This window comes from Pteronotus mesoamericanus, unplaced genomic scaffold (genome assembly GCF_021234165.1).
Source record: "Pteronotus mesoamericanus isolate MK-2021 breed Mesoamerican mustached bat unplaced genomic scaffold, CSHL_Meso_final contig_730, whole genome shotgun sequence".
Classification (NCBI taxonomy): domain Eukaryota; kingdom Metazoa; phylum Chordata; class Mammalia; order Chiroptera; family Mormoopidae; genus Pteronotus; species Pteronotus mesoamericanus.
The window spans coordinates 792,481-819,893 of NW_026555246.1; the positions used below are offsets into that span (position 1 = coordinate 792,481).

Sequence of the window (27,413 nt, forward strand, 5' to 3'; positions counted from 1 at the left end):
GCAAGTTTCCACCCGAGGACTCCAACTCGGCTTGGAGAAGAAATGGCTGTCAGGCACTTGCCCACCACGGTCCAGGTGAGTGGGGTTGCAGGGGAGTGCTCTTCCACACACTGAACTGCCTTCAAAGATTTGAACGTAGAGGTTTGGAGAGCGTGGCATGTTGCTTTTCCCTGACCAGGAGTTTTTCTCCTAATCTAGTCTCATGCAGAAGCCTGACTCAGTTGCTGCTTTCTCCCCTTTCCCTCATGTCAGGCTCATCTCAGTGGGTGTCATTCAGGCTAAGGAAATGGTTAGAGGTCACTTACGTGACAACTGGAACTGGAACCCAGGTTTGTCCAAAATAGAAACCTGCACTCTTCCCACTAGCAAGTCATATTAGGGGTGTAAAGTGGTCAAAGGCAGTGCCTAAGACAGGAATCGAGAGGAGAGACCAGAACCCTTGGAGAAGTGTGATTTACTGGACTTTTTCTTTTTTATTTAAATAATGACATGTGGCTTTTTACCTCAGAGGACTGTTGCAAACCAATGAAATCATTCAAAACATGTGGCACACATATGCAATGGGTAATTACTCACTCAGACATGAAAAATAATGAAATCTTACCATTGACAACAACATGGAAGAACCTAGAAGGTATTAAGCTTAGTGAAATAGGTCAGTCACAGAAAGTCAAATACCATATGATTTTACTTATGTGGAATCTAAAGAACAAAATAAGTGAACAAACAAAACAATTACAGAAATAAAGAACAAACTGATCAATTACCTCCAAACTGATGCTTAGGAAGGAGTTTGGGGAATGGGTGAAAAAAGTGAAGGGATTAAGAAGTAAAAATTGGCAGTTAACGGAATAGTCATGGGCACGTAAAATGTACAGCACAGGGAATTTAGTTACTGTATTGTAGTAACTGTGTATGGTGCCAAATGGGTAGCAGACTTATCAGGGGGATCACTTGGTAAGTCATATAAATGTCTAATCACTGTATAATATTGTATGTCAACTGTAATTACAAATACTTTTTTACTTTTATAAAAGATTATGTTTTCAATTTCAATAATTTACTGAAAGGGTTCGAGCAGAGCCAGCATCATTAGGATAAGGGTATGGGCCGCTCTCCGAAGGGGACAGCATTCATTCACGTGTATACATTCTGATGAGTTTAGTAAAGTTGTTCTAACTCCTTCACATTGCACCCTGTCCACGGCAGGACACTTTGGCAGAATTAATTGAAAGGGATGAGCAGCTGGTTGAAGGTGCTGAGTTTATCCCAGTGATGGCCTATCAGCTACTCAGCCTCCTGTTCCCAGTTTCTGACTTGTGCCTTGGGACCCGTCTCAGGCACCGCTTTTTCTCTGTGGCTGGTCTCCACTGCGGTGGAGGGTTGGTCAAAAAGTTTGTTTTCTTCTGTATGATAGCTCTAGTAGTGCTAGTTGTTTTTCACTTCATTCGAAACAATTTTGTTAGATGGTATGGTAACAGCCGTCATCAGTGCATTTAAAAAAACATCAAAATTGGTGAATTTTTGTGTAGCCATTTTAACACTGAAGATGGAGGGACGTACGCAGCATTTTCAGCATATTATGCTTTATTATTTCAAGAAAGGTGAAAATGCAAAAAAAGATTGGTGCATTATTTGGAGATGGTGCTTTGATGAAATGTGTTTCATGGTGGAGATTTCTTTTTTTTTTTTAAAGATATTTTATTGATTATGCTATTACGGTTGTCCCAGTCTTTTTTCTCCCCATTATCCCCCTTTGCCCTGTACCTTTCCTCCCTCCAGCATTACCCGCCTCCACCCTTAGTTCAAGTCCATGGGTCATACATATAAGTTCTTTGACTCCTCCATTTCCTATACTATTCTTAACTTCCCCCTGTCTGTTTTGTGCCTGACAATTATGCTTCTCATTCCCTGTACCTTTTTCTCCAATTCTCCCCCTGCCCCCTCCCCGGATAATCCTCCCTGTGATCTCCATTTCTGTGATTCTGTACCTGTTCTAGTTGTTTGCTTAGTTTTTTTGTTTGGTTCAGTTGTTCATGGTTGTGAGTTTGTTGTCATTTTAATGTTCATAGTTTTGATCTTATTTTTCTTAGATAAGTCCTTTTAACATTTCATATAGTAAGGGCTTGATGATGATGAACTCCTTTAACTTGACCTTATCTGGGAAGCACTTTATCTGCCCTTCCATTCTAAATGAGAGCTTTGCTGGATAGAGTGATCTTGGATGTACTTTCATGACTTGGAATACTTTTTTTCAGCTCCTTCTTGCCTTTCATGACTTGGAATACTTTTTTTCAGCCCCTTCTTGCCTGTAAGGTTTCTTTTGAGAAGTGAGATGATAGTCTTATGGGAACTGCTTTGTAGGTAACTCTCCTTTTCTCTTGCTGCTTTTAAGATTCTCTCCTTATTCCACTGGCAGGTGTGGTTCAGTGGTTTGAGTGCTGTCCTGGCAACCAAAGAGTTGCTGGTTGGATTCCCAGTCAGGGCACATGCCTGGGTTGCGGGCCAGGTCCCCAGTAGGGGGCGCACAAGGGGCAACCACACATTGATGTTTCTCTCCCTTTCTTTCTCCCTCCCTTCCCCTCTCTCTGAAAATATATAAATAAAACCTTTTAAAAAAAAGATTCTCTCCTCTAATCTTACGTAACTTACTTATGATGTGCCTTGGTGTGTTTCTCCTTGGATCCAACTTGTTTGGGACTCTCTGAGCTTCTTGGACTTGCATGTCTAGTTCCTTCACCAGCATTGGGAAAGTTTTCCTTTGTTATTTTTTCAAATAAGTTTTCAATTTCTTGCTCTTCCTCTTCTCCTTCTGACACCCCTATGATTCGGATGTTGGAATGTTTCACATTGTCCCAGAGGTTCCTAAGCCTCTCCTCATTTTTTTTGAATTCTTGTTTCTTCATTCTTTTCCAATTGAATATTTATTTATTCCTCCTGTCCCAAATCATTGATTTGAGTCCTGGTTTCCTTCCCTTCGCTGTTGGTTCCTTGTATATTTTTCTTTATTTCACTTTGTATAGCCTTTACATCTTCCTGTATTTTGTGACTGTACCGAATCATTTCTGTGAGCATCCTGATTACCAGTGTTTTGAACTTTGTATTTGGTAGGTTGTCTCTGTCCTCATTGCTTAGTTCTTTTTTTTTGGAGCTTTGATCTGCTCTTTCATTTAGGCCCTGTTTCTTTGTCTGGGAGCACCTGGTATGTTGTAAGGGGCGGAGCCTTAGGTATTGGCTTGGGTGGGGCAACCCAGTTCCCCTTGTTGTCGGGCTGTATGTGGGGGAGGGGTCAGGGTGGAGCAATGCTGCTTGCTTGCCATTCTGCGGGGCTTTCAGTCACTTCTCACAAGTGGATTGTGCCCTTTCAGGTGCTGATTCCCAGGTGGGTGGGTTTGTATATGTCTAGAGTCCCATGGGCCCCTCCAATGGACTCTCCTGTGAGGCTGGGAGTTTCTCCCACTGCTGCAACCCCCACAGGTTTTTACAGTTCGAGGTTTTGAAGCTTTAGTTTCCTCACTGGAGCTGTGGGTTGCACAGTCTGTCTTGTTCCCTAGCAGTTCCTCCTGGTTTATCTGCCTGCGAATGTGGGACCCGGGGTATGCCATCTTGCTGGAGATTTCTCAATGGACGGTGCTCCACAGCAGGTAGATCACTTGAAGTTGATAGCGATCAAATTGAGACATTAATTGAGAACAGTCAACGTTCTACCATGCGGGATGTAGACAACATACTCAAACTATCCACACCAATAAAGTTATTGGTGAAAATGAATAATATGTCTTTTATTTCACAGAAAAGACAAACAGACCTTTTGGGCAACCCAACATTTCTCTTCAGCGACTTTCTCCTCAAATTCTTTGTTGTTTGGTTGCCATTCAACAGACCTAAACTGGGCATGTAAAATGTGCCCTGTGAAGGGGTGGCCCCGGGCCAACTGGAGCGGCTTCCCATTGCAGGAACCGGTGACGCTCAGGGACGTGGCGGTGCTGTTCACCCAGGAGGAGTGGGCCCAGCTGAGCCCCGCGCAGCGGGGCCTGTACAGGGACGTGATGCTGGAGAACTGCAGCCACCTGGCCTCTCTGGGTAAGTGCGCCACCCCGCAGGCTCGCCTTTCTTCGACAGCTCTCTGGGGCCTCCGACTGGCAGCACAGAGCAGGTGGAGCTGGGTGCAGGCTGGCTGAACCTGTTACTTTTAAGTCTGCGACCTGCCTGTCCTTGGTGTCCTGGGCACAGGACTCTTGGAGCCTATGTTGAGTAGGAGGACGTGGGAACAGGCTGTGCCTTGGGCCTGAGCCAACTTTTCATCCTTAAGTGGTTTCTACCGCGGGCCTTCCTACCCGGTCCCCTTTTCCAGGAGGTTCTGAGGACTAGATCTTGATCTCGCGGTGGTTTTTTTCTGTAGCACGAACAGATGTGGTCCGTTTTTCCCCCTCAAAAACAGGGCTCCTAGGACCCAAACCAGATCCATTTGGTCAGCTGGGAAAAGGGGAAGAATGGACAGCGGAGGTCGCCTCACGAGGCTTCTGCCTGGGTAAGGCCCTGCGTGTGGGGGGCGCCAAGGGGACTCAGCAAACGTGCCAGGCCTGTGGCCGGAGAAAGGAGCGTCTCCTCTTTTCTGTTAGCCTCAGACCTTGCTGCCACGTTTGTCCCACAGCCATATGTCGCCCGCTCCTTGTGGCGATGTGTGCCTCCCAAGCCCCTCCCCTCGGGGTTTTTCTTCTCTCCCTGTCTGGCCCGGACGAATCGTCTCCAGTTTGGGAAAGACCTCACATGCCACCTGGGCAGCTGCTCCACCAGGTCCCGTGGCCCGTTCAGCATGTGACAGTGTGGTCTCTGCCCTCGCTTCCCCAGGGAGGAGGGGCTTCCCTGGGGCGCCCACGGCAGGCCGGCTTCTTCAAGGTCGAGGGCCAGTCCCTGTGCGCCCCCGAGGTCGCTCTTCCAGCTGAACCTCGCGCGTTCCTTCAGCCGCCGCCGCCTCTGCTCATTCACGCACACACGCATTCAGCCTGCGTATAGTTATTCTCCACCTTCTGCGACTAGCACGGGGCTGAGAAGCACTGCGAGGGCACTTCTGGGTCACGCCCAGCTCAATGCATGGCACCTGGTGGGTGGTACAGACTTGCTGCCTAAGGACACAGGGCATGTGACCGTTTAGTGGCTGTCACTTGCCTCGAGGAGCCCACGGTCTGGGAGCTTGCGCGCAGGAGCAGGGCTGCCTCTTCTGCCCGGCAACGCTCCCGGGAGCGCATTGCCTTAAGCGGGACGTTACGGCCTTTCACTATCACTGCTGCGTCTGCAGACTCTACAGTTTACATGCTTTTAAAAAGCTTTTGTTAACTGATGTTTCACAGTAGCCCAGTGAAGTAGGCAGGAATTTATATCCTACAGAAAACAACTATATCGCTAGAATGTCTAGGACCTAATCTGTTAGAGAGTCTAAACGTCTTAACTCCAGTATCGTTCTGAATTTGTATCTCTTATTACAGCCAAACTAAGGCATTTTAGTATTTCATTCTGCATTACACAAGCAGTGTTATAACAGCAAAGGGGCAGTTAAACAGGAAGCTCCGTCACTGTCCTACCCCTCTGGCATCATGGCCTATGCGCTCTCCCATTACCTGCGTATTTTTCTCTCAAATGTTTTGGGAATTTTTTTAGAGAACCAGCTCTTTTTTTTTTTTTCATTCTCACCTGAGGACATGCTTATTGATTTTGGAGAGAGAGGGGAGTGGGAGAGAGAGAGAGAAGAGAAATATGATGTGAGAGAGAAACATTGATCAATTGCCTCGTAGATGCTCCTACTGGATACCAAACCCACAACTCAGGCATGTGCCCTGACTGGGAATTGAACCAGTGACCTTTTGGTTTATGGAATGATGCTCCAACTGAGTCACACCTGCCAGAGCCAGCTCTTACTTATTTCTCTGACAGACAATTTTATTTCCACACTTAGCATTGTCATTTGCTTTTCTTACCTTAAAGTATATTTTGAATACTGTATATCCTAGATACAAAAGAGGATAGGTAGTATTTTTGAACAGCTTGAAGAATAAAGAAGTAACAGCCATACCCCACTGTCCAGCTTAAGAAACAGGACATGGAGGCACACATGCAGCCTGGTGTGCACCCCCCTTCCCACCTTCCTGCTGCTGTTCCAGGGGCCGCAGCTCGCCTCGGCCCCAGCAGCTCTGTGCTGCTCTCCACGGCTTTGCCACGTTTGCCCACAGCTCTGAGCAGCTTGTTCCTGTGAAGCCTGAGGTCTGTGCACTGTACAATAAATACCTTCCCACAACATCCGTTTTTAAATCCACGTTGAGATGTGTAGCTTTACATCTTTTTTTAACTGCACTTTGATATTCCTTTCATGACTATCCCTTTATTTATCCCTTCTCTTGCTGATAGACCTGGAGGTTTCCAGACTTTTTGCTATTTTGAATAGTGCTGACCTGAATTTTGTACATTCTTCCTTTTATACACGTGGGCCTTGTTTGGGACTTTCTTTAGTGTATTCAGAGGTGTAGAAATACTGGGTTTAAGGGTATATGCTTCTTCAACTCTCCTAGATTTTCCCAAATTGCTGATTAGATTCGTTCCAAATTATACTAATAGTTGATGTAAGTTCCTGTTACTTTATATTCTTGCCAAAATTTGGAACTTTCAGATGTTTAAAAATTCTCCAAGTCCCATTTTTGAGAAATGGTATCTGATTGTGGTATTAAATTGCATTTTCTTGTTTACTAGAGAAGTTGAACATCTTTTTATATGTTGCTTATTTGTGTTCTATAACTTAAATATTTATATTCTTTGCCAAATTTTTAAATTATAGTTATCTTTTTCTTTCTCATTTCTAGGAGTTTTATATATTCAGCAATCAGTTAATCTGTATTTCAGTTTATAAGTTATCTTTTTATTTACCAACAGAAATTCTTAATTATGAACGGGACCAGATCAGTCTTTATCTTTATGACCCTTCTTTTAGTGCCTTCTCTGTCCTGCTCAATACTCCTTTCTGCCCTCAGACCCATGAGGGAAGGACTTGGTCTTGTTTGCTTTGGTGTCCTCAGCACCCCAGCTCCCAGAGTGTATTTGTTGCGTGAAAGCATGATTTCTAATAATATTCATTTACTTTTGTCTTTTTTTCTATGTAAGTCTCGTCAGAGGTTTGCTTTCTTAGTAGACTTTGTAACTGAATAAATGTTTGACTTAGCTGATCTTTTCTATTTTATCTTGATCCATTTCATTAATTTTTGCTTTCCATTATTTCTTTCCTTTGACTTTTTTAGAGTTTATTCTGTTCTTTTTTATTTTTAGAATTAAATTTTGTCAAAGTAATACATGGATTCGGTTTAATGAAACTGCAATGTTCGTTACGGAAAACAGCGGCCCCTGGCCCTCCCCCTCCATACTCTCCCATCTTCAGAACTAAGCGCTTCCTCTTCTTGCAGCTGATTATTTGGTCTTTTTGCTTCCATGTCTCCAAGTCCTATGTTTGTATTTCTACCCCTTGACTTTTCAGATTTAGGCCTTATTTATTGAATTCCTCCTATAAAAACTGAGGGTGAAACTCACCGCCTTCTCCTTCCCTGACTTCCCAGCAGAGCTGTAGAGTCGTTCTGGTCCCAGCAGTGGTCGGTGTTTACATCCTCAAGCGCTGTTCACCACTGGTCCCCGTGGTCAATTATGACAGCTTTTGCTTCCCTAAGCAATCTGTTCCCAGCATCCACTGGTTCTTCATAGCTTCTTTTAATTTCAGTTAATCGCAGCTCTCCTCCAATGGCCTACGTCTCTTTGCAAGACTTTCAGCTTCATCAGGCAAGGTGACAGTTTCATTTTCCTGGAAAAGCCTCTTCTGGACCGTATGTGCTGAGCCTGCAGCATCCTAGAGCAGCTGGCACCCAGCTCTCACCCCACTGCGGAGCCCCCCATCCCGGGCTGCATGTCCCCATGGCCTTCCTGCTTCGTCTGCTCCCTTCTTTTGGTGGTGCACATCCTGCAGTAGCTTCCTGAGGAAGAACGTGTGCCGTGTGTGAGTTCGTTTTTCGTAGCCTATCATGTCTGTAAATGTCTTTCTGTGCCCTGACACTTTCTGGGTAGTGTGATTAGATAGAATTCAGCACTGGAAATCTTTTTCCTTCTGAATTTTGAAGACATTGATTGGTTTCTGGACCTTAATCTACTCTTGTGAAATACAAAATCATTGAGTCTTCATGAGCTGTGGCCTGTTCCCCTCTCCAAAAATGGGCAGGAGCTCCTCCTTGTACTCCAGTGTTCTGAAGTTTCCAAGGGAGGTACCTGGCATGGTTCTGTTTGTATCCACTGGGCTTCTGTGAGGCCCTGCTGGATCGTTTGGTGAGGCCTTCCCATCTAACATGCTTGCCCTTTGCATTTTGTGTGACTGCTTATCCACCATGACAGGGAGTTGAACTAACTTATCCCTATTGGTTTTAATAGTACTTATTTTATTTTTTAAAAGATTTTATTTATTTTTAGAGAGAGGGGATAGGAGGGAGAAGGAGAGAGAAAGAAACATCAATGTGAGAGACAAATATCAATTGATTAGCTCTTGTACATGCCCCAACCTGGGACTGAACCCACAACCCAGGCATTTGCCCTGACTGGGAATTGAACTGGCAACCTTTCATTTTGAGGGATGACGCCCAACCAAGTGAGCCACTCTGGTCAGGGCAATAGTACATTTTTTTTTTTAAAGCCTATAAACATTCAGTAAAATTTAAGTGAAGTTTTTATATATTAATTTATACCTCAGCTCTTCCAGGTTCATGTTGACAGTTTATGCTTCTCTCTTCGAGGACAGCAAATTTGTATTTTAGCTTTGGGATCTTCTTTAAATTGTCGGTGTGTGTGTGTGTGTGTGTGTGTGTGTGTGTGAGAGAGAGAGAGAGAGAGAGAGAGAGAGAGTTATTAAAGTTACTATTCAGTCTTCACCATTGTCAAATTTCTAGGCATTTGGTTGGAAATACTTTGGCTTTGGACTTGATTGGAGAATTTAGAATTAAAAGGCAGTGCAAATATTTTTATTATCAAAGGAACATTTTAATCCACACTGTGTTGTTAGACATTTTATTCTTTTGTAAGCTAACTCATTTTTTATGTTTTTTTATAATGGCTAGCATTGTACCTAACGTGTGCTCAGAATTTGTTGAATTGTTCCCAGTTTAAATCAATAAACAATATGTTATTGTTCTTTTGAAAAAGCAAATAAAATGCCTGCCCTTTGGTTCTTCAGTTACAGTCGAGACATTTTCTTCTGTTACTGTTTGATTTCCACCTTCAGTTTTCTCTTTCTGTCCATGGAATGCTCCTGGACTGGTCTTCTAATTTTCCTTTTATTAAAATTTTCATCTTTATGCTTTTTTGATATACTTCTTGACAGATTTTTTTTCAATTTTATCCTCCACTTCATCTGTTGAGGTTTTTACTTATTTGTGTAAGTTATATTTTGTTGATTATGCTGTTACAGTTGTCCTGACCTTCCCCGTTGCCCCCCTGCACCCAGCACCCCCCACTCCCTCAGCCAGTCCCCCCACCATTGTCCATGCCCATGGGTCATGCATGTAAGCTCTTCGGCTCTTCTATTCCCTATACTGTATTTTACATCCCCATGTTTATTCTGTAACTACTTATTTGTACATCTTAATTCCTTCACCTCTTCACCCATTCTCCTTCCCCCCTAATTCCAGCCAGCAACCTTCTGGTAACTAATTTATTCTCTCTTGCTTTTCAGAGTCTCTCTTTATTTTTAATGTTTGGCCTTTTAATAATGATGTGTCTTGGAGTAGACCTCTGCATTCATTATAATTGGGACTCTTTGCACTCCCTGGACTTGCATGTCTATTTCCTTCACTAAATTAGGGAAGTTTCCTTTCACTATTTTTTCAGATAGAGTTCCAATTTGCTCTTTCTCTTCTCCTTCTGGCACCCCTATGAGGTGAAGTTTGGACCTCTTAAAGTTGTCCCAGAGGCGGTTTATACTATTCTCTCTCTCTCTTTTTTTTTTTGGATTCTTTTTTCTATTTTTAAACAATCTAGTCCTTCCTTCCTTCCTTCCTTTTCTTTCTCTCTCTTTCTTTCTTTCTTTCTTTCTTTCTTTCTTTCTTTCTTTCTTTCTTTCTTTCTTTCTTTCTTTCTTTCTTTTCTTTTCTTTTCTTTTTCTTTTCCTTTCTTTTCTTTCTAACATCAATGTGTGGTTGCCTCTCACGCACCCCCTACTGGGTACCTGGCCTGCAACCCAGGCCTGTGCCCTGACTGGGAATCAAACCAGCGACCCTTTGGTTCACATCCTGGCACTCAGTCCACTGAGCCACACCAGCCAGGGTTGGGTTCTTTTTTCTTCTTATTGTTCTGTGTGGTTGTTTTCTGTTTCTGGTTGTTGATGTTCCAAATCATTGATTTGATCCTTGGCTCCATCCATTCTGCTGTTGCTTCCCTGTAAATTGTTCATTATCTCAATTAGTGTACACTTTGTCTCTGACTGGGTCTTTTTTTATCCTTCTGAGGTCCTCACGAAGTTCCTTGAGTATCTTTATAAACAGTGTTTTGAACTCTGCTTCTGATAGATTGCTTATCTCCATTTCATTTAGCTCTTTTTCTGGAGTTTTGATCTGTTCTTTTATTTGGGCCATGTTTCTTTGTCTCCTCATTTTGGCAGCCTCCCGGTGTTTGTTCCTGTGTATTAGGTAGAGCTGCTTTGATTCCGTGTCTTGGTAGCGTTGCCTCATGTAGTAGGTGTCTTGTAGGATCCAGTGGCACAGCCTCCCCTATCACCCCAGCTGAGTACTCAAGGTGTGCCCTTTGTATGGGCTGAGTACACCCTTCTCTTGCAGTTGAGCCTTGGTTGCTTTTGGCAGATCAATGGGAGGGATTTACCCAGGCCAGTTAGCTGGAAGGACTGGCTGTGACCACTCATCCCCAACCTCTATCTTCTGTGGAGGATCAGCTGTGCAGGGGCAGGGTGGTGGTGCTCTGATGTGGTCTGTAGCTGTCCACTGGGTGTGTTGGCCCTGGGTATTGCTGGGTGGTATAGGCCAAGGTCAGCCCCCACCTATGTTTTGCCCAGGGGTGCCCTTCCTGAGCTGCAAAGCAATCTAAGAAGGTGCTCCTTGTGCTGGGCTTGGAGATTCTGAGGTGAAGCCAAGCTGTGGCTCTAATCTGGCTGCTGCTAGGGCTCACTGAAGCCAGCTGTGTCTTGTTTGATAGGATATAGGAGCCAAGACCAGCTATTATTACGGAAAAGCAGGTTGGGTGGGCCTGTAAGTTGAGTGGGGTGGAGCCTCTGTGGATCTTTAATCTTCATATATTATCCTTTTAAAATATTGCTTGATTTAATCTGCTAACATTTTAAGAATTTTTGCATCAGTATTCATGAGTAATATTTGTTTTTTAAAAAGATTTTATTTATTTTTAGAGAGAGGGGAAGGCAGGGAGAAAGAGAGGGAGAAAACCTTTGATGTGAGAGGGAAACATCAATTGGTTGCCTCTTTCATGCCCTCAGACCTGTGAAACCACAACCCAGGCATGTGCCCTGACTGGGAATCGAACTGGCGACCTTTCACTTTGCCAGATGATGCCCAACCAACTGAGCCACACTGGTTAGGGCAAACGGTCCCTCTCTTTCTCCCTCCTTTCTCCTCTCTCTAAAAAATGAAGGAATGAATGAATGAATGAAATCTCAAGAAGAAAAAAAGAAAAGACTTCCGTAGACATAGCTCTCCAAAGATGCTGGAAATGAAAGCTTGTAGGCAGTTAGTCTTGTTGAAAACAATTATTATTTTTGAAATCTACTCCCCTGAATTTAAGATTTTAATATTTTATTTATTTATTTTTAGAGAGAATGGAAGGGAGAAAGAAAGAGAGGTAGAGAAACATTGATGTGTGAGAGAAACATCGATGGGTTGCCTCTTGGCTTGCAATCCAGGCCTGTGCCCTGACTGGGAATGGAACCAGCAACCCTCTGGTTCACAGGCCGGTGCTCAATCCACTGAGCCACACCAGCCAGGACTAAAGTAAGTTTTTTCTGAAGTAATACTAACATGGAAGAATACACAAGACATAAGTATACACTCAACAGATGTTTATAATATAAATACACCTGTATAATAAGCACCTCTTTCAAGAAATAGAATGTTACTTGTGCACCAGAACCCACCCCCCATCGCTTCTGTTTCCTTTGTCCTAAAGATAACTGTTTTCCTAACCGTAGCTCTGACTTTTTCTTAAAAAGCTTATTAAAATTTTTAAAAAATTAAATTTATTGAAGGAACATTGGATCATAACATTACATAATTTTCAGGTACAAGGATTATAATTTGGCCTCAGTATCCTCTATTCCATACTCATCACCGAGAGTCCAGTTCCTCTGTCACCATATTTTTGACCCTGTTTACCCTCTTGCCCTCCCAACCACTGCTTCCCCCATGGTAACCACCTTTCTATTGTCTGTATCTATGAGTTTCTTTTGTTAGTTTGTTACTTCTGGTTTTATATTCCACATATGAGTAAACTCGTCCATTTTTTGGTCCTTTCCCATTTAACATTTTATTTAGTGTAATACTCTCAGGATTCATCTATGTTGTTGCCATGGCACTATTTCATTGTTTTTATGTCTCAATCTGTTGGACCACCTCTTCATCTATTGATCATCAGTGAACACTTAGATTGTGTCCTTGTCTTGGCCACTGTGAATAAAGCTGCAGTGAACATATGGGTGTGTATATTTTTACAAATGACTGTTTTCATATTTTTTGGGTAAGTACTCAGAAGAGAAATTGCTGGGTCATATGATAGTTCAATTCTTAATTTTTAAAGGAACCTCGGTATGTTTTCCACAGTGGCTGCTCTAATTTACATTCCCACCAACAGTGCAGAAGGGTTCCCTTTTCTCCACATTCTCGCCAACACTTATTTGTTGATTTATTGATCATGGCCATTTTAGCAGGTGTGAGCTGATATCTCATTGTGGTTTTAATCTGCATTTCCCTGATGAGTAGTGGTGCTGAGCATCTTTTCACATGTCTGTTGGCCATCTGTATGTACTCTTTGGAGAAATGTCTATTCAGGCCGTAGTCCATTTTTTAATCAGATTTTTTTTTTTTTGGTGTTAAATTTTACGAGTTTCTTATATATTTTGTATATTAATCCTTTATCGGATGTATCATTGGTGAATATGACCTCCCATTCAGCAGATTGTCTTTTCATTTTGTTGATGGTTTCCTTTGCTATGCAAAACCTTTTTAGTTTGATGTAGTCCCATTTGTTTATTTTTGCTTTTGTTGCCCTTGCCTGAGGATTATATTAAAAAAGACATTGCTAAGAGCAATGCCGAGAGTTTACTGCCTATGTTTTCTTCAAGGGTTTTTCTGGTTTCAGGTCTTACATTTAAGTCTTTAATATATTTTGAGTTGATTTTTATTTATGGTCTAAGAAAATGGTCCAAATTAAATTTTTTGCTTGTTTTTGTTCAGTTTTCCCATCATCACTTTTTGAAGAGACTGTCTTTACCCCACTATATATCTTTGACTTCTTTGTCGTGGATTAGTTGACCACATAAGTTAGGATCTATTTCTGGGCTCTCTATTCCATTAATCTGTATGTCTGATTTTATGCCAGTGCCATTCGGCTTTGATAATTGTAGCCTTGTGGTATAGTTTGATATCAGGTAGTGTGATACCTCCCACTTTGTTCTTCCTCAAGATTTCTTTGGCTATTCGTTTTTTGTTTTTTTGTTTTGTTTTGTTTTGTTTTTTGGTGATTCAATATAAATTTGAGAATTAGTTGTTCTAATTCCAGGAAGAATGCCATTGGTATTTTCATAGAGATTGCATTGAATCTATATATTGCTGTAGGTAATAAGCACATTTTAACAATATTAATCCTTCTAATTTATGACCAAGGTATATCCTTCCATTTATTTGTATTATCTTCAATATATTTCTTATAGTTTTCAGAGTACATATATTTTTACCTTCTTGGTTAAATGTATTCCTAGATATTTTACACAATTTGATGCAATTGTAAATGCGATTGCTTTCTTCACTTCTCCTTCTGACCATTTGTTGTTGGCATGTAGAAATACAACAGATTTCTGTATATCAACTTTGTATCCTGCAACTTTACTGAATTAACTTATTAGTTTTAATAGTCTTTTGGTGGAGTTGTTAGGGTTTTCTATATACAGTATGATGTCATCTGCACATAATGAGTTTTACTTCTTTCCAATTTGGATGACTTTTATTTCTTTTTCTTGTCCGATTGCTCTGGCTAGACCTGCCAATACTATGTTGAATAATAGTGATGAGGGTGGGCATTTTTGTCTTGATCTTAGAGGAAAAACTTTTGGCTTTTCAAAATTGAGTGTGATGTTAGCTCTGTGCTTGTGATATATAACCTTTATCATTTTGATTTAAGTTTCTTTTATATCCACCTTTTTTTTAGAGTTTTTATGGTATGGATGCTGAATTCTGTTAAATGCTTTTTCTGTATCTATTACGATGTTCATATGGTTTTTATCCTTTATTTTGTTAATGTGATTTATCACATCGATTGATTTATGGATGTTGAACCATTCTTGCTTTCCTGGGATGAAACCCACTTGGTTATGATATATAATCCTTTTAAAATGTTGTTGAATCCAGTTTGCTAATGTTCTGTTGAGAATTTTGCATCTATGTTTCTCAAGGATATTGGTCTGTAATTTTTTTTTTCTTTTTTTTTTTTTTGTCTTTTTTTTTTTTATTTTTTTTTTATTTTTATTTTTTTATTAATTTATTTACTTTTTAAATACATTTGTCTCTGCCTTCCCCCCCCCCCTTTCCCTTGCCCCCTCCCACCTTCCCTCCCTCAGCTCTTCCCCTTTGGTTTTGTCCATGAGTCCTTGCTATATGTTCCTTGACTTTCCCCTTCCCTTCCCTTTCCCTGCCCCCCCCTTCCCTCTTGTCTCTGTTGATTTCTTTTCCTTTCAGTGTTGCTGGCCATATTTGCCTTGCTTCTTTGCATTGTTGGTTAGGTTCCGCTTATAGGTGAGATCATATGGTATTTGTCTTTCACCCCCTGGCTTATTTCGCTTAGCATGATGCTCTCCAGTTCCATCCATGCTGTTGCGAAGTTTAGTACTTCTTTTTTTCTTTCTGCTACGTAGTATTCCATTGTGTATATGTACCATAATTTTTTGATCCAATCATCTACTGATGGGCATTTAGGTTGCTTCCAACACTTGGCTATTGTAAATTGTGCTGCTATGAACATTGGGGTGCATAGGTTCTTTTGTATTGGCGTTTTGGTGTTCTCAGGGTATAGTCCCAGCAGGGGAATCGCTGGATCAAAAGGCAGTTCCATTTTCAGCTTTCTGAGGAAATTCCACACTGCTTTCCATAGTGGCTGCACCAGTCTGCATTCCCACCAACAGTGGACTAGGGTTCCCTTTTCTCCACAGCCTCGCCAGCACCTGTTGTTTGTGGATCTGTTTATGATGGCCATTCTGACCGGTGTGAGGTGGTACCTCATGGTGGTTTTGATCTGCATTTCTCTAATGGCTAGTGATGCTGAGCATCCTTTCAAATGCCTCTGGGCCCTCTGTATCTCCTCCTTAGAAAAGCATCTGCCCAGGTCCTTTGCCCATTTTTTGATTGGATCGTTTGTCTTCTTGGAGTAAAGTCGAGTGAGTTCTTTGTATATCTTGGAGATCAAACCTCTATCTGATGTATCATTAGCAAATATATTTTCCCAAATGGTTGGCTCCCTTTTCATTTTGCTGATGTTTTCTTTAGCCATGCAGAAGCTTCTTATTTTGATGAGGTCCCACTTGTTTATTCTTTCCTTTATGTCCCTTGCTTTAGGAGACATATCAGTGAAAAAATTGCTGCATGGGATATCTGAGAGTTTCCTGCCAATGTTCTCCTCTAGGACTTTGATGGTGTTGCGACTTATATTTAAGTCTTTTATCCATCTTGAGTTTATTTTTGTGTATGGTGTCAGCTGATGATCCAATTTCAATTTTTTGCATGTAGCCATCCAGCTCTCCCAACACCATTTGTTGAAGAGGCTGTTATTGCTCCATTTTATGCTTCTGCCCCCTTTGTCAAATATTAGATGTCCATAGAGACCTGGGCTTATTTCTGGGCTTTCTATTCTGTTCCACTGGTCTATGGGTCTGTTCTTGTGCCAGTACCAGATTGTTTTGAGTATAGTGGCTTTGTAGTAGAGTTTGATGTCCGGTATTGTGATCCCTCCTACTTTGTGTTTCTTTCTCAAAATTGCTGCAGCTATTCGAGGTCGTTTATGGTTCCATATAAATTTTTGAAATGTCTGTTCTATTTCTGTGAAATACGTCATTGGTATCTTAATAGGGATTGCGTTGAATCTATAAATTGCTTTTGGTAGTATGGACATTTTAAGGATATTAATTCTTCCAATCCATGAGCACGGTATATGCTTCCATTTATTTGTGTCTTCCTTAATTTCTTTTTTTCAATGTTGTATAGTTTTCTGCATACAGGTCTTTTGTGTCTTTGGTTAAATTTATCCCTAGGTACTTTATCTTTTTTCGTGCTATATCGAATGGTATATTTTTTCTGATTTCTTCTTCTTCTATTGCATTGCTGGTGTACAAAAACGCCTTTGATTTCTGAATGTTGACTTTGTATCCTGCTGTTTTGCCAAATTCACTTATTAGGTTGAGGAGTTTTTTGGTAGAGTCTACAGGGTTCTCTATGTACACTATCATGTCATCTGCAAACAATGATAGCTTTACTTCCTCCTTTCCTATTTGGATGCCTTTTATCTCTTTCTCTTGTCTGACCGCTGTGGCTAGGACTTCCAATACGATGTTGAAAAGAAGCGGTGAGAGCGGACATCCTTGGCGTGTTCCCGATCTTAGTGGGAAAGCTTTCAGTTTTTGCCCGTTGAGTATGATATTGGCTGTAGGTTTTTCATATATGGCCTTTATTACGTTGAGGAATAACCCATTGATTCCCATTTTGCTGAGTGTTTTGATCATAAATGGGTGCTGTACCTTGTCAAATGCTTTTTCTGCATCTATCGAGATGATCATGTGGTTTTTGTCTTTTCTTTGATTTATGTGGTGTATCACGTTTACTGATTTGCGTATATTGAACCATCCCTGCATCCCTGGGATGAATCCCACTTGATCGTGATGGATAATCTTTTGAATGTATTGCTGGATGCGGTTTGCCAATATTTTGTTGAGGATTTTAGCATCTATGTTCATCAGCGAAATTGGCCTGTAGTTTTCTTTCTTTGTAGGGTCTTTATCTGGTTTGGGGATCAGGGTGATGCTGGCCTCATAGAAGGAGTCTGGCAGTCTTCCCTCCTCTTGGATTTTTTGGAATAGTCTGAGAAGGACAGGGGTTAGCTCTTCCTTAAATGTTTTGTAAAATTCTCCTGGGAAACCGTCTGGCCCTGGACTTTTGTGTGCTGGGAGTTTCTTGATGACTGCTTCAATTTCCCCAACTGTTATCGGTCTGTTCAAGCTTTCTGTTTCTTCCTCCTTCAGTGTTGGAAGATTATACTTTTCTAAAAATTTGTCCATTTCATCCAGATTTTCAAATTTCTTGGCATATAATTGTTCATAATAGTTTCTGATGATCATTTGTATTTCTGTGGTATCAGTTGTTATTTCTCCTCTTTCATTTCTGATATTATTAATTTGGGTCCTCTCCCTTTTATTCTTGATGAGTCTGCTTAAAGGTTTGTCCACTTTATGAATCTTTTCAAAGAACCAGCTTCTGGATTGGTTGATCCTCTGAATTGTTCTTTTTGTCTCTATGTCATTCAGTTCTGCTCTAATCTTGACTATTTCCTTCCTTCTACTTGCTCTGGGATTTATTTGTTGTTGTTTCTCCAGTTCTTCAAGTTGTAGTGTTAGGTCTTTTATTTGAAATGTTTCTATCTTTTTAAGGTAAGCCTGTATTGCTATGAACTTCCCTCTCAGGACCGCCTTTGCTGTGTCCCATAGGTTTTGGACAGTTGTCTGTTCATTTTCATTTGTTTCCAGAAATTTTTTGATTTCTTCTCTTATCTCATTATTGACCCATTCATTGTTTAAAAGTGTACTGTTCAGTCTCCATGAGTTTCCAAGTTTTTGAAGTTTCTCTTTGAGTTTGATTTCGAGTTTCAAGGCCTTGTGGTCTGAGAAAAAGTTTGGTATTATTTCAATTTTCCTGAATTTACTGAGGCTTGCTTTGTGTCCTATCATGTGGTCTATCTTTGAAAAACTGCCATGAGCATTTGAAAAGAATGTGTATTTTTCTTCTTTGGGATGTAAGATTCTATATATGTCAGTTAAGTCTCTTTGATTCAGTGTTTCATTCAGCTCCACGATATGTTTATTAATGTTTTGTTTGGAAGATCTGTCCATTTTGGACAGTGGGGTGTTGAAATCCCCTACTATCAGTGTGTTGCTATCTATATCTTTTTTTGAAGTCATCCAACAATTTCCTTATAAACTTGGGGGCTCCTATATTGGGAGCATATAAGTTTACAATATTGATGTCTTCTTGATAGATTCTTCCTTTAAGTATGATAAAGTGCCCCTCTGGGTCTCTCTTTATGGCCTTTGCTTTGAAATCGACTTTGTCTGATACAAGTATGGCAACGCCAGCCTTTTTCTCATGTCCATTTGCTTGGAATATTATTTTCCATCCCTTTACTTTCAATCTGTGTAGGTCTTTTGCTCTGAGGTGGGTCTCTTGTAGGCAGCATATGTGTGGGTCATGTTTTCTTATCCACTCAGCTACCCTGTGTCTTTTGATTGGGGCATTTAGTCCATTCACATTGAGAGATATTACTGATAGAAACTTACTCATCTTTTCTCTTTATACTTGTGTTCCTCTCCGTCTCATTCTTTTCCTTCATCTGCTTAAACCAGTCCCCTTAGCATATCTTGGAGTGCTGGTTTGGTAGAGATGTATTCTTTTAGCTTTCTTTTGTCTGGGAAACTCCGTATTTCTCCTTCTATTTTAATGGAGAGCCTAGCTGGGTAGAGCAGCCTTGGCTGTAGGCCCTTGCTTTTCATGGCTTGGAATATTTGTTGCCATTCCCTTCTGGCTTGGAGTGTTTCTGTTGAGAAGTCAGCTCCTAGGCGTATCGGGGCCCCCTTGTATGTTACTTTCTCCTTCTCCCTTGCTGCCTTGAGGATTCTCTCTTTGTCTTTGACATTTGCCATTTTAATGATGATGTGTCTTGGAGTGGACCTCCTTGGGTCCTTCTTGAGTGGGGTCCTCTGTGCCTCCTGGATCCATGAGAGCCTTTCTCTCCTCAAATTAGGGAAATTTTCCATCATTACTTTTTCGAGGAGGTTCTCTATTCCTTGCTCCTCTTCTTCTCCTTCTGGTATCCCTATTATACGGATATTATTGCGTTTCAGGTTGTCCTGCATTTCCCTAAATGCTTCTTCATTCTTTTTGAGCCGTTTTTCCATTTCTTGCTCTTTCTGGGAGCTTTTTTCTACCTTATCCTCCATCTCACTGATTCGATCCTCAGCTTCATCCAGCCTGCTTTGGATTCCTTCTACTGTGTTCTTCAATTCAGAAATGGTATTCTTCATATCCTCTTGTGTCTTCTTGATAGTTTCTATGTCCTTTTCCAGGCTGATATAGTTTGCTGTAAGATCCTGATAGTTTCTCTGCAGTTTCTCATAGTTCTCTTTGAGCTGGCTGAGCTCATTGAGCTTCCTTAGAACCATTGTTTTAAATTCCATATCTGATAGTTCCCTTGCCTCTATTTCATTGAGCTCTCTCTGTGGGGAGTCCCCTTTTCCACTCATTTGGGGAGAACTTCTTTTTCTTCCCATTTTTGTGAGAGTCTGTTAAGTATTTTTGTCCTTTGCTTTTCTTTCTGGGCTTGCCTCTGATGATGTCAGTTGTTGACCCTATAGGGCCTTTGGTTGTTTGTTTGAGCCTTTCAGGAGTCTAATGCCTGTGTCTGACTCCTGCTTGGAACAGCTCTGTGACCCCTTCGGTCAGGGCTGGGCTATTTTTTGGGATCTCTCTGCGCTCTCACGAGAGCTCCTTGAGCGCGTTCCCAGCGCGGCAGGGTCCCCCACCTGCCTGGGCTCGCATGTGTTTGCCCCAGACCAGAGGGCTTATTCGCGACCTCCCGTGCTCATCTGACCTCCCTGGCACGCGAGCTTCGCGGCACTGGTCAGTTTAGAGTCTTCTATTGTGTGTTTTCCCCGCTTTTGGCTCTTTGGGTGCGTTGCTTGCCCTCGCCAAATGGGGACTACGGAAATGGGAGGAAATCAGCTCTCCGGTTAATCCTGTTTCTGGTCTCTCCTCCAGGGACTCTGGGCAGCTCTACTTATTTTGTGGGCCGCTCTGCAATCGCGGCGGGCGGGTCAATTTACGCCTGCCCTTGCCCCTCTGTGCAATCCCTCGCAGGCCGTATGGGTGCCAGTCTGTGTGAGGCCTTGCCGGCAGGTGCAAGCGTTTGCCAGCCCGGGTGGGTCACACACACGCTCGCCAACCCTCGCCAGTCACTCGGCGCAAGTGTGCGTGCCTGCTCTGGGTGTTTTGGGGGTGTCTATGTTTGCTTTTTGGCTTTTGGCTCTTTGGGGGTGTGGCCTCTTCCCGCGCAATGGAGACTTCGGCAAGGAGAAGGAGTCAGGACTCCCCGGTTCCTCCTCCCGTTCTTTCCCCAATGCCTCCGTTTCTAGTCTCCCCTCAGGGGCCTCTGGGCAGTTCTGTGACCCCTTCGGCTGAGGATCCAACCCCTGTGCGGACTGCGTTTCAATCGCAGGCAGTCTGGTTCATGCGCGCCCCGCTTCTGCCTCTTTGGGGTCGCGCCTTTCCAGCCCACAATGGAGACTACCGAACGGGGAGGGAGTCGGGACTCCCCGGTTCCTCCTCCCGTTCTTTCCCCAACGCCACTGTCTCCAGTCTCTCCTCAAGGCTCTCCCAGACAGTCTGCACTCAGCCCCGCAGGTCACAGGCGCACAAGCTGTGTCTGTAATTTTTTTAAATGTGTTTGTTTGGTTTTGTTATTTGGGTAATGCTGGCTTCATAGAATGTGTTTAGAAGCATTTCTGCCTCTTCAGTTTTTTGAAATGGTTTACAAAGGATAAGCATTATTTTCTTCTTTGAATGTTATGTAGAATTCACTTGTGAAGCCATCTGGCCCTGGACTTATATTTGTTGTGAGATTTTTGATTACCACTTCATTTTCTTTGCTAGTAATTGGTTTATTTAGATTTTGTATTTCTATCTGATTCGGTCTTAGAAAGTAACATACTAAAAAAAATTTATTATAACATTTCTTCTAGGTTGTCAAATTTGTTGGCATATAATTGTAGCATCCTTTAATAATTCTTTGTATTTCTGTTGTGTTGGTTCTAACTTTCTTTTAATTTCTGATTTTATTTATCTGAACTCTTTTTTTTTTCCTTGATGAGTTTGGCTGAAGGTTTTCAATTTTATCTTTTCAAAGAACCAGTTCTTAGTTTTAGTGATCTTTTCTATTTTTTATTCCCATTTTTATTTCCACTCTGATCTTAACTATTTCCTTCCTTTTGTTTTCTTTAGATTTTGTTTGTTCTTTTTCTAGTTCCCTTAGGAACAGAGGTAGGTCATGTATTTGGGATTTTTCCTGATTCTTAAGGTAGGCCTATATGACCTTCCTTCTTCAACTGCATTTGCTACATCCCATACATTTAAAACAGTTGTATTTTCATTTGTTTCAAGATAGTTTTTGATTTCCTCTTTGGGTTGGTTAATAAGAGGATGTTAAATCTCCACATGCTTGTGTCACTTTTTTTCCAGTTTTTTTTTCGTGTAGCTGCTTTTTAGTTTTCATACCATTGTGGTCAGAAAAGATACTTGATATGAATTCAATCTTCTTGAATTTATTGAGGCTTGTTTTATGGCCTGATACGTGATCTATCCTGGAGAATGTGTAGTTGAAAAAAAGTGTGTTTTCTGCATTTTTGGATAAAATGTTCTAAAACATCTATTAGGTGAATCTGATCTAACATGACATTTAAGGCCATTAATTCCTGATTAATTTTCTGTCTTGATGATCGAATGATCCATTGATGTGAGTGGTGTGTTAAAAATCCCCTACTATTACTATATTCCTGTGGATTTTTCCTTTTATGTTCATTAATAATTGCTTTGTATATTTTGATGGTCCTTTGGCTGCATAGGTATTTATGATTGATATGTCCTCTTTTTGTATTGATCCTTTTATAATTATGTAATATTCTTGTTTGTTCTTTTAAAAATTTTGTGTTTTCTCGACTATGAGTATTGCTACCCCAGCTTTCATTTTGTTTCTATTTGCATGGAATATTTTTCCATCCTTTCACTTTCAGTCAGTGTCTTTTGATCTTGAGTGAATCCTTGTACACAACATATAGATGGGTCTTCTTCTTTAATTCATTCTGTTAGCTTATGTCTTTTATTGGAGCAGTTAATTCACTTACATTTAAAGAAATTATTGATAGGTATATACTTATTGCCATTTTGTTAATTGTTTTTTGTTTTTTTAAGTATATTTTATTGATTATGTTTTTACAGTTGTCCAATTTTTTTCTCCCCTTTATTCCCCTGTGCCCTGCACCCTCCCTCCCACTAGCATTTTCCCCCTTAGTTTATGTCCATGGGTCATACATATAAGTTCTTTGGCGTCTCCATTTCCTATACTATTTTTAACCTCTCCATGTCTATTTTGTACCTACCATTTATGCTTCTTATTCCCTGTACCTTCTCTCCCATTCTCCCCCTTCCCCTCCCCTCTGATAACCCTTCATGTGATCTCCATTTCTGTGATTCTGTTCCTGTCCTGGTTGTTCGCTTAGTTTGTTCTTGTGGGGGTTTTTTGTGGGGGGGGGGGTTCAGTTGTTGATAGTTGTGAGTCTGTTGTCATTTTACTGTTCATAGTTTAAATCTTCTTCTTTTTCTAATTAGATAAGTCCCTTTAACATTTCATATAATAATGGCTTGGTGATGATGAACTCCATTAACTTGACCTTATTTGGGAAGCACTTTCTCTGCCCTTCCATTCTAAATGATGGCTTTACTGGATAGAGTGATCTTGGATGTAAGTCCTTGCCTTTCATGACTTCGAATACTTCTTTCTAGCCCCTTCTTGCCAGCAAGGTTTCTTTTGAGAAGTCAGCTAATGGTTTTATAGAAACTCCTTTGTCAGTAACTGTCTCCTTTTCTCTTGTTGCTTTTAAGATTTCTTATCTTCAGTCTTGGGTAATGTAATTATGATGTGCCATGGTGTGTGCTTCCTTGGGTCCAGTTTCTTTGGGACTCCCTGAGCTTCCTGAACTGCCTGGAAGTCTATTTCCTTTGCCACATTGGGGAAGTTCTTCATTATTTTATCAAATAAACTTTCAATTTCTTGCTCTCCCTCTCCCCCTTTTGGCATCCCTATGATTCAGACGTTGGAATGTTTTTCCTTTAGTTTTTGCTTGTTTGGGAAACTCCTTCTCTCTCCCTCAATTCTGAATGATAATCCTGGCAGATACAGTATTATAGGTTGTAGGTTTCTTTGAGCACTTGAAAGATGTCCTGCTATTTCCTTCTGGCCTGTAAAGTTGCAGCTGATAAATCAGTTCATAGCCTTATGAGGCTTCCTTTGTGTGTAACTTGTTGCTTTACTCTTGTTGCCCTTAAGATTGTCTCTTTATCTTTGACTTTTGTCATTTTAATTAAAGTATGTCTTGGTGTGGACCTCTTTGGGTTTATCTTGTTTGGTATTTTGTGTTTCTTGGATATGTTTTCTTCCTCAGGTTGGGAAGGTTTTCAGCTATTATTTCTTTAAATAAAGTTTCCATTCACTTTTTCATCTTCTGGAATCCCTGTGATGCAAATGTTTCAGTCCCAAATGAGAGCCTTCACACATTAACTATGCTTATCCCCCTTCCTTGGAAGGCCCCAAACTCCAGTTTTTGACTCCATAGTAGTATAAGACTATAGAAAATTCTGAATCTCTGCTTAGCTGTAGTCTCTTGCCCTGAGAAGCATAAGAATTCAGCAAATTCTTTGAGATTAAAAACACTACGTTTTGGAATCACCTCTCTGTATTTCCCTTTTCTCCCCAAAATTGGTCTATCAAGTTGACCCCAAGTCACATCTAAAGTCATTGGGATGACTTTAGACAGATTTTTTTCACTTCAAATTTTCCAGTTGTTTTCCACAAGGAATATTGATCTGCCAGTGAAAGTCAGTTCTTAAGTTTTTGAGATTTGGCAATGCTGGTGTTTAATTTTGACCATTCTTTGCTCAAATATATATTCTGAGATCACCAGGATTTTTAGCCTTAAAATACACCTATTTAACTTTCTTATTCAGATAACTTTTAAAGAGGTTTTAAACAACAACAACAACAACAATGTTATAGCTCTTTGTAGATTTTCTTGATTGAGTAGGGGAAAAAGGTAATGAGGGATGCTTGTCCTTGAAAGCACTTTCCCATAATCTGCATTATGTGTGTTTAGTAGCTAATGCTTATTCCATGTCTTAGTATAGAGTCTTAAGTAAACTTAACATAAAAGGCACATATTCACAAATACATACACAAAGCTACTATGCAATTCAAAACTCTACTTGTTAATATTAAGGTATCCACGAACACAAGTGAGACAGTTGTTAAGTGTGAAATTTGTATTTGGAGAGAGGAATCAGTTTGTCATATAATTCATGGGAATGTGGTTGCTCTCCCAGAAGCAGAGTTCCCTTCTACTGACTAGTAGTCTCCTTTCCCTAGATTCAGGGCCTTGCCCTCTGAGATGTGATGGGTACATTCCTGACTCTGTGCTTACATTACATCCTCATTGCACATTCTCCTCACAGATGTCACATTATTCATATAATTTTGAAGACGTCACATCCTCATCAGTAGCAGGAGGTCCTTCACACAGCCTTAAGAGTAGCTTAACTTTTTATCACCCATCTGAATGCTCAAGTGAATGTATAAAGCATTAAAATACTGGTTTTGGTAGCTACTCTGGAGCTGAATTTTTTTCTGCCACACTCATTCCTTCTAGTTTCAGTGGTTTCTTAAGGTCACACCTGGATTGTTATAAAGTCCATATCATCAAAATAAATAAGGTACATTTTTTTTCTTATCTGTTGGCATAGTGTGGTCTGTGTAGGTTTTCCTGTGGCTTAGGAGGTAGGTAACTTCTCTGTAATTACAAATAAAATAACTGTTATACTCAGGATCCCAGCCCAGGCCTACGACTTCTGGAGTCAAGGTCCTAAGATCTCCTGCTTAACATGTTATGCATTAGATCAACCCCTCCCTGCTTTGTCCTCTGTTCACCTCTCTTCCCCTTTCTTTTCTTCAAGAAATCTTCAAAAGTACTATTTCTTATTAACATTTTAAACAGGCTCATCAACTTAATCCCAACTAGATGTTTTGCTAGGATAAAACAGACGTTTTTATTTTTGATGTCTTTCAGACTGGATACCTCTCCCTATGAGTAAGAAATCTACGCTCAAGGCAGATATTCCTGAAGAAGAGTTGGATCAGTGGATGGTGGAGGGGAGATTCACTAGCAGTAGTCTCTGGACGCGTGATGGCCCATGGACATGGCAGCACGGAGGCCAGGAGGTGAAGCTGCGGAAAGGGGTGCTCACGCCCCAGCAAACCTCACGTGTGGACAGTGCCCAGGAATGGGTTGGATCTGGGAGGTGCCACACCATGAGCTCATCTTCTGTTCAAAGTCAGGGATTACAGTCTAGCAAAAAAGCATTTGAATGTACTGAGTGTGGAAAAGTCTTCGCTACAAGTTCGACCCTTAATAAACATAGGAAAATTCATACTGAAAAACTTAATTCGAATCAGAAAACTCTTATTAAAGAGAAACGGTATGAATGTAGAGAATGTGGGAAGGCTTTTCACCAGAGCACACACCTTATCCATCACCAAAGAATTCACACTGGCGAGAAACCGTATGAATGTAAGGAATGTGGCAAGGCCTTCTCAGTGAGCTCCTCACTCACGTACCATCAGAAAATTCACACTGGAGAGAAACCTTTCGAATGCAACTTATGTGGAAAAGCTTTTATCCGAAACATACACCTTGCCCACCATCATAGAATACATACCGGAGAGAAACCTTTTAAATGTGACATATGTGACAAAGCCTTTGTGTGCAGGGCGCATCTTACCAAACACCAGAATATTCACAGTGGAGAGAAACCCTATAAATGTAATGAATGTGGGAAAGCCTTCAATCAGAGTACAAGTTTTCTTCAGCATCAGAGAATTCACACCGGAGAGAAGCCCTTTGAATGTAATGAATGCGGAAAGGCCTTCAGGGTAAACTCTTCCCTGACTGAGCACCAGAGAATTCATACTGGAGAGAAACCTTATAAGTGTAATGAGTGTGGGAAAGCTTTCAGAGATAATTCATCCTTTGCTCGACATCGGAAGATTCATACTGGAGAAAAACCTTACAGATGTGGTTTGTGTGAGAAAGCCTTCAGGGACCAGTCTGCCCTAGCCCAACATCAGAGGATTCATACTGGGGAAAAACCGTATACATGTAATATATGTGAGAAGGCCTTCAGTGACCATTCAGCCCTTACTCAACACAAAAGAATTCACACTAGAGAGAAACCTTACAAGTGCAAACTCTGTGAGAAAGCCTTCATCCGAAGCACACACCTTACTCAGCATCAGAGGACGCACACAGGGGAGAAACCCTACAAATGTAGTAAGTGTGGGAAAGCCTTCAGCCAGACTGCAAACCTCATTCAGCATCAGAAACATCACATGGGAGAAAAGTGATTGCAGTTCATAGAAAAGAGCTTTGAGACTGAGTGTATGAATAATTGAAGGTAAGAGAATCCATGCCAGAAAATAACCGTGAAAGCTTATGTCAAGATAGTCATTTTATTCCTGAAAGTCAAACTTCACAGTATTGTGGGTTTTGAGAATTTCAGAATGTCAGACATTCCTCTTGGTCAGAACTGCTCCACCTGAATAGCATTACTGTATAATTAGTCTGAATTGCCAAGTATAAACACCAATATGGAGCTTCATTAACAACTTAGAAATTTATCAAATTTACATTTTGATTATTAAGAGAAATTATATACTTCTTAGCCCCCCTTGGCTTAGAATTCACACACATCACTTCCATTCACACCCCATTAGGGACAACTAACCATATGACCCAATGCAGAGCTGAGAAAGGGGGGAAGGGGCTGGACACCAACCCAGAGAAGATGTGTAGGACAGTGAGGTCCATGTGCCCATGGTGCTCTGATGAGCCATGAGCAGGCTGAGTGTATGAAAGTCAAAAAGAAAAAAAAAAGAAATTATAAAATCATAAAAATTACAGTTAAGAAGCAAAGGAACAAAAAAGTAAGAAAATGGTCTACAAGCATTTCACTTTACTTGATTCTATATGTGAGAGGGTTTCC

At 41.1% G+C, this 27,413-nt stretch overlaps 1 protein-coding gene across 1 annotated transcript; it reads left to right on the top strand.

Moving 5' to 3' along the window:
• On the top strand, window positions 1-27,347 carry ZNF454 (zinc finger protein 454). Its single transcript, XM_054583368.1, has 4 exons — window positions 1-75; window positions 3,957-4,083; window positions 4,442-4,531; window positions 25,442-27,347. Exons 1-4 carry the CDS (start codon window positions 43-45, stop codon window positions 26,773-26,775), a joined length of 1,584 nt encoding a protein of 527 aa, XP_054439343.1. The 5' UTR covers window positions 1-42; the 3' UTR covers window positions 26,776-27,347.
• The last annotated feature ends 66 nt before the right edge of the window (window positions 27,348-27,413 follow it).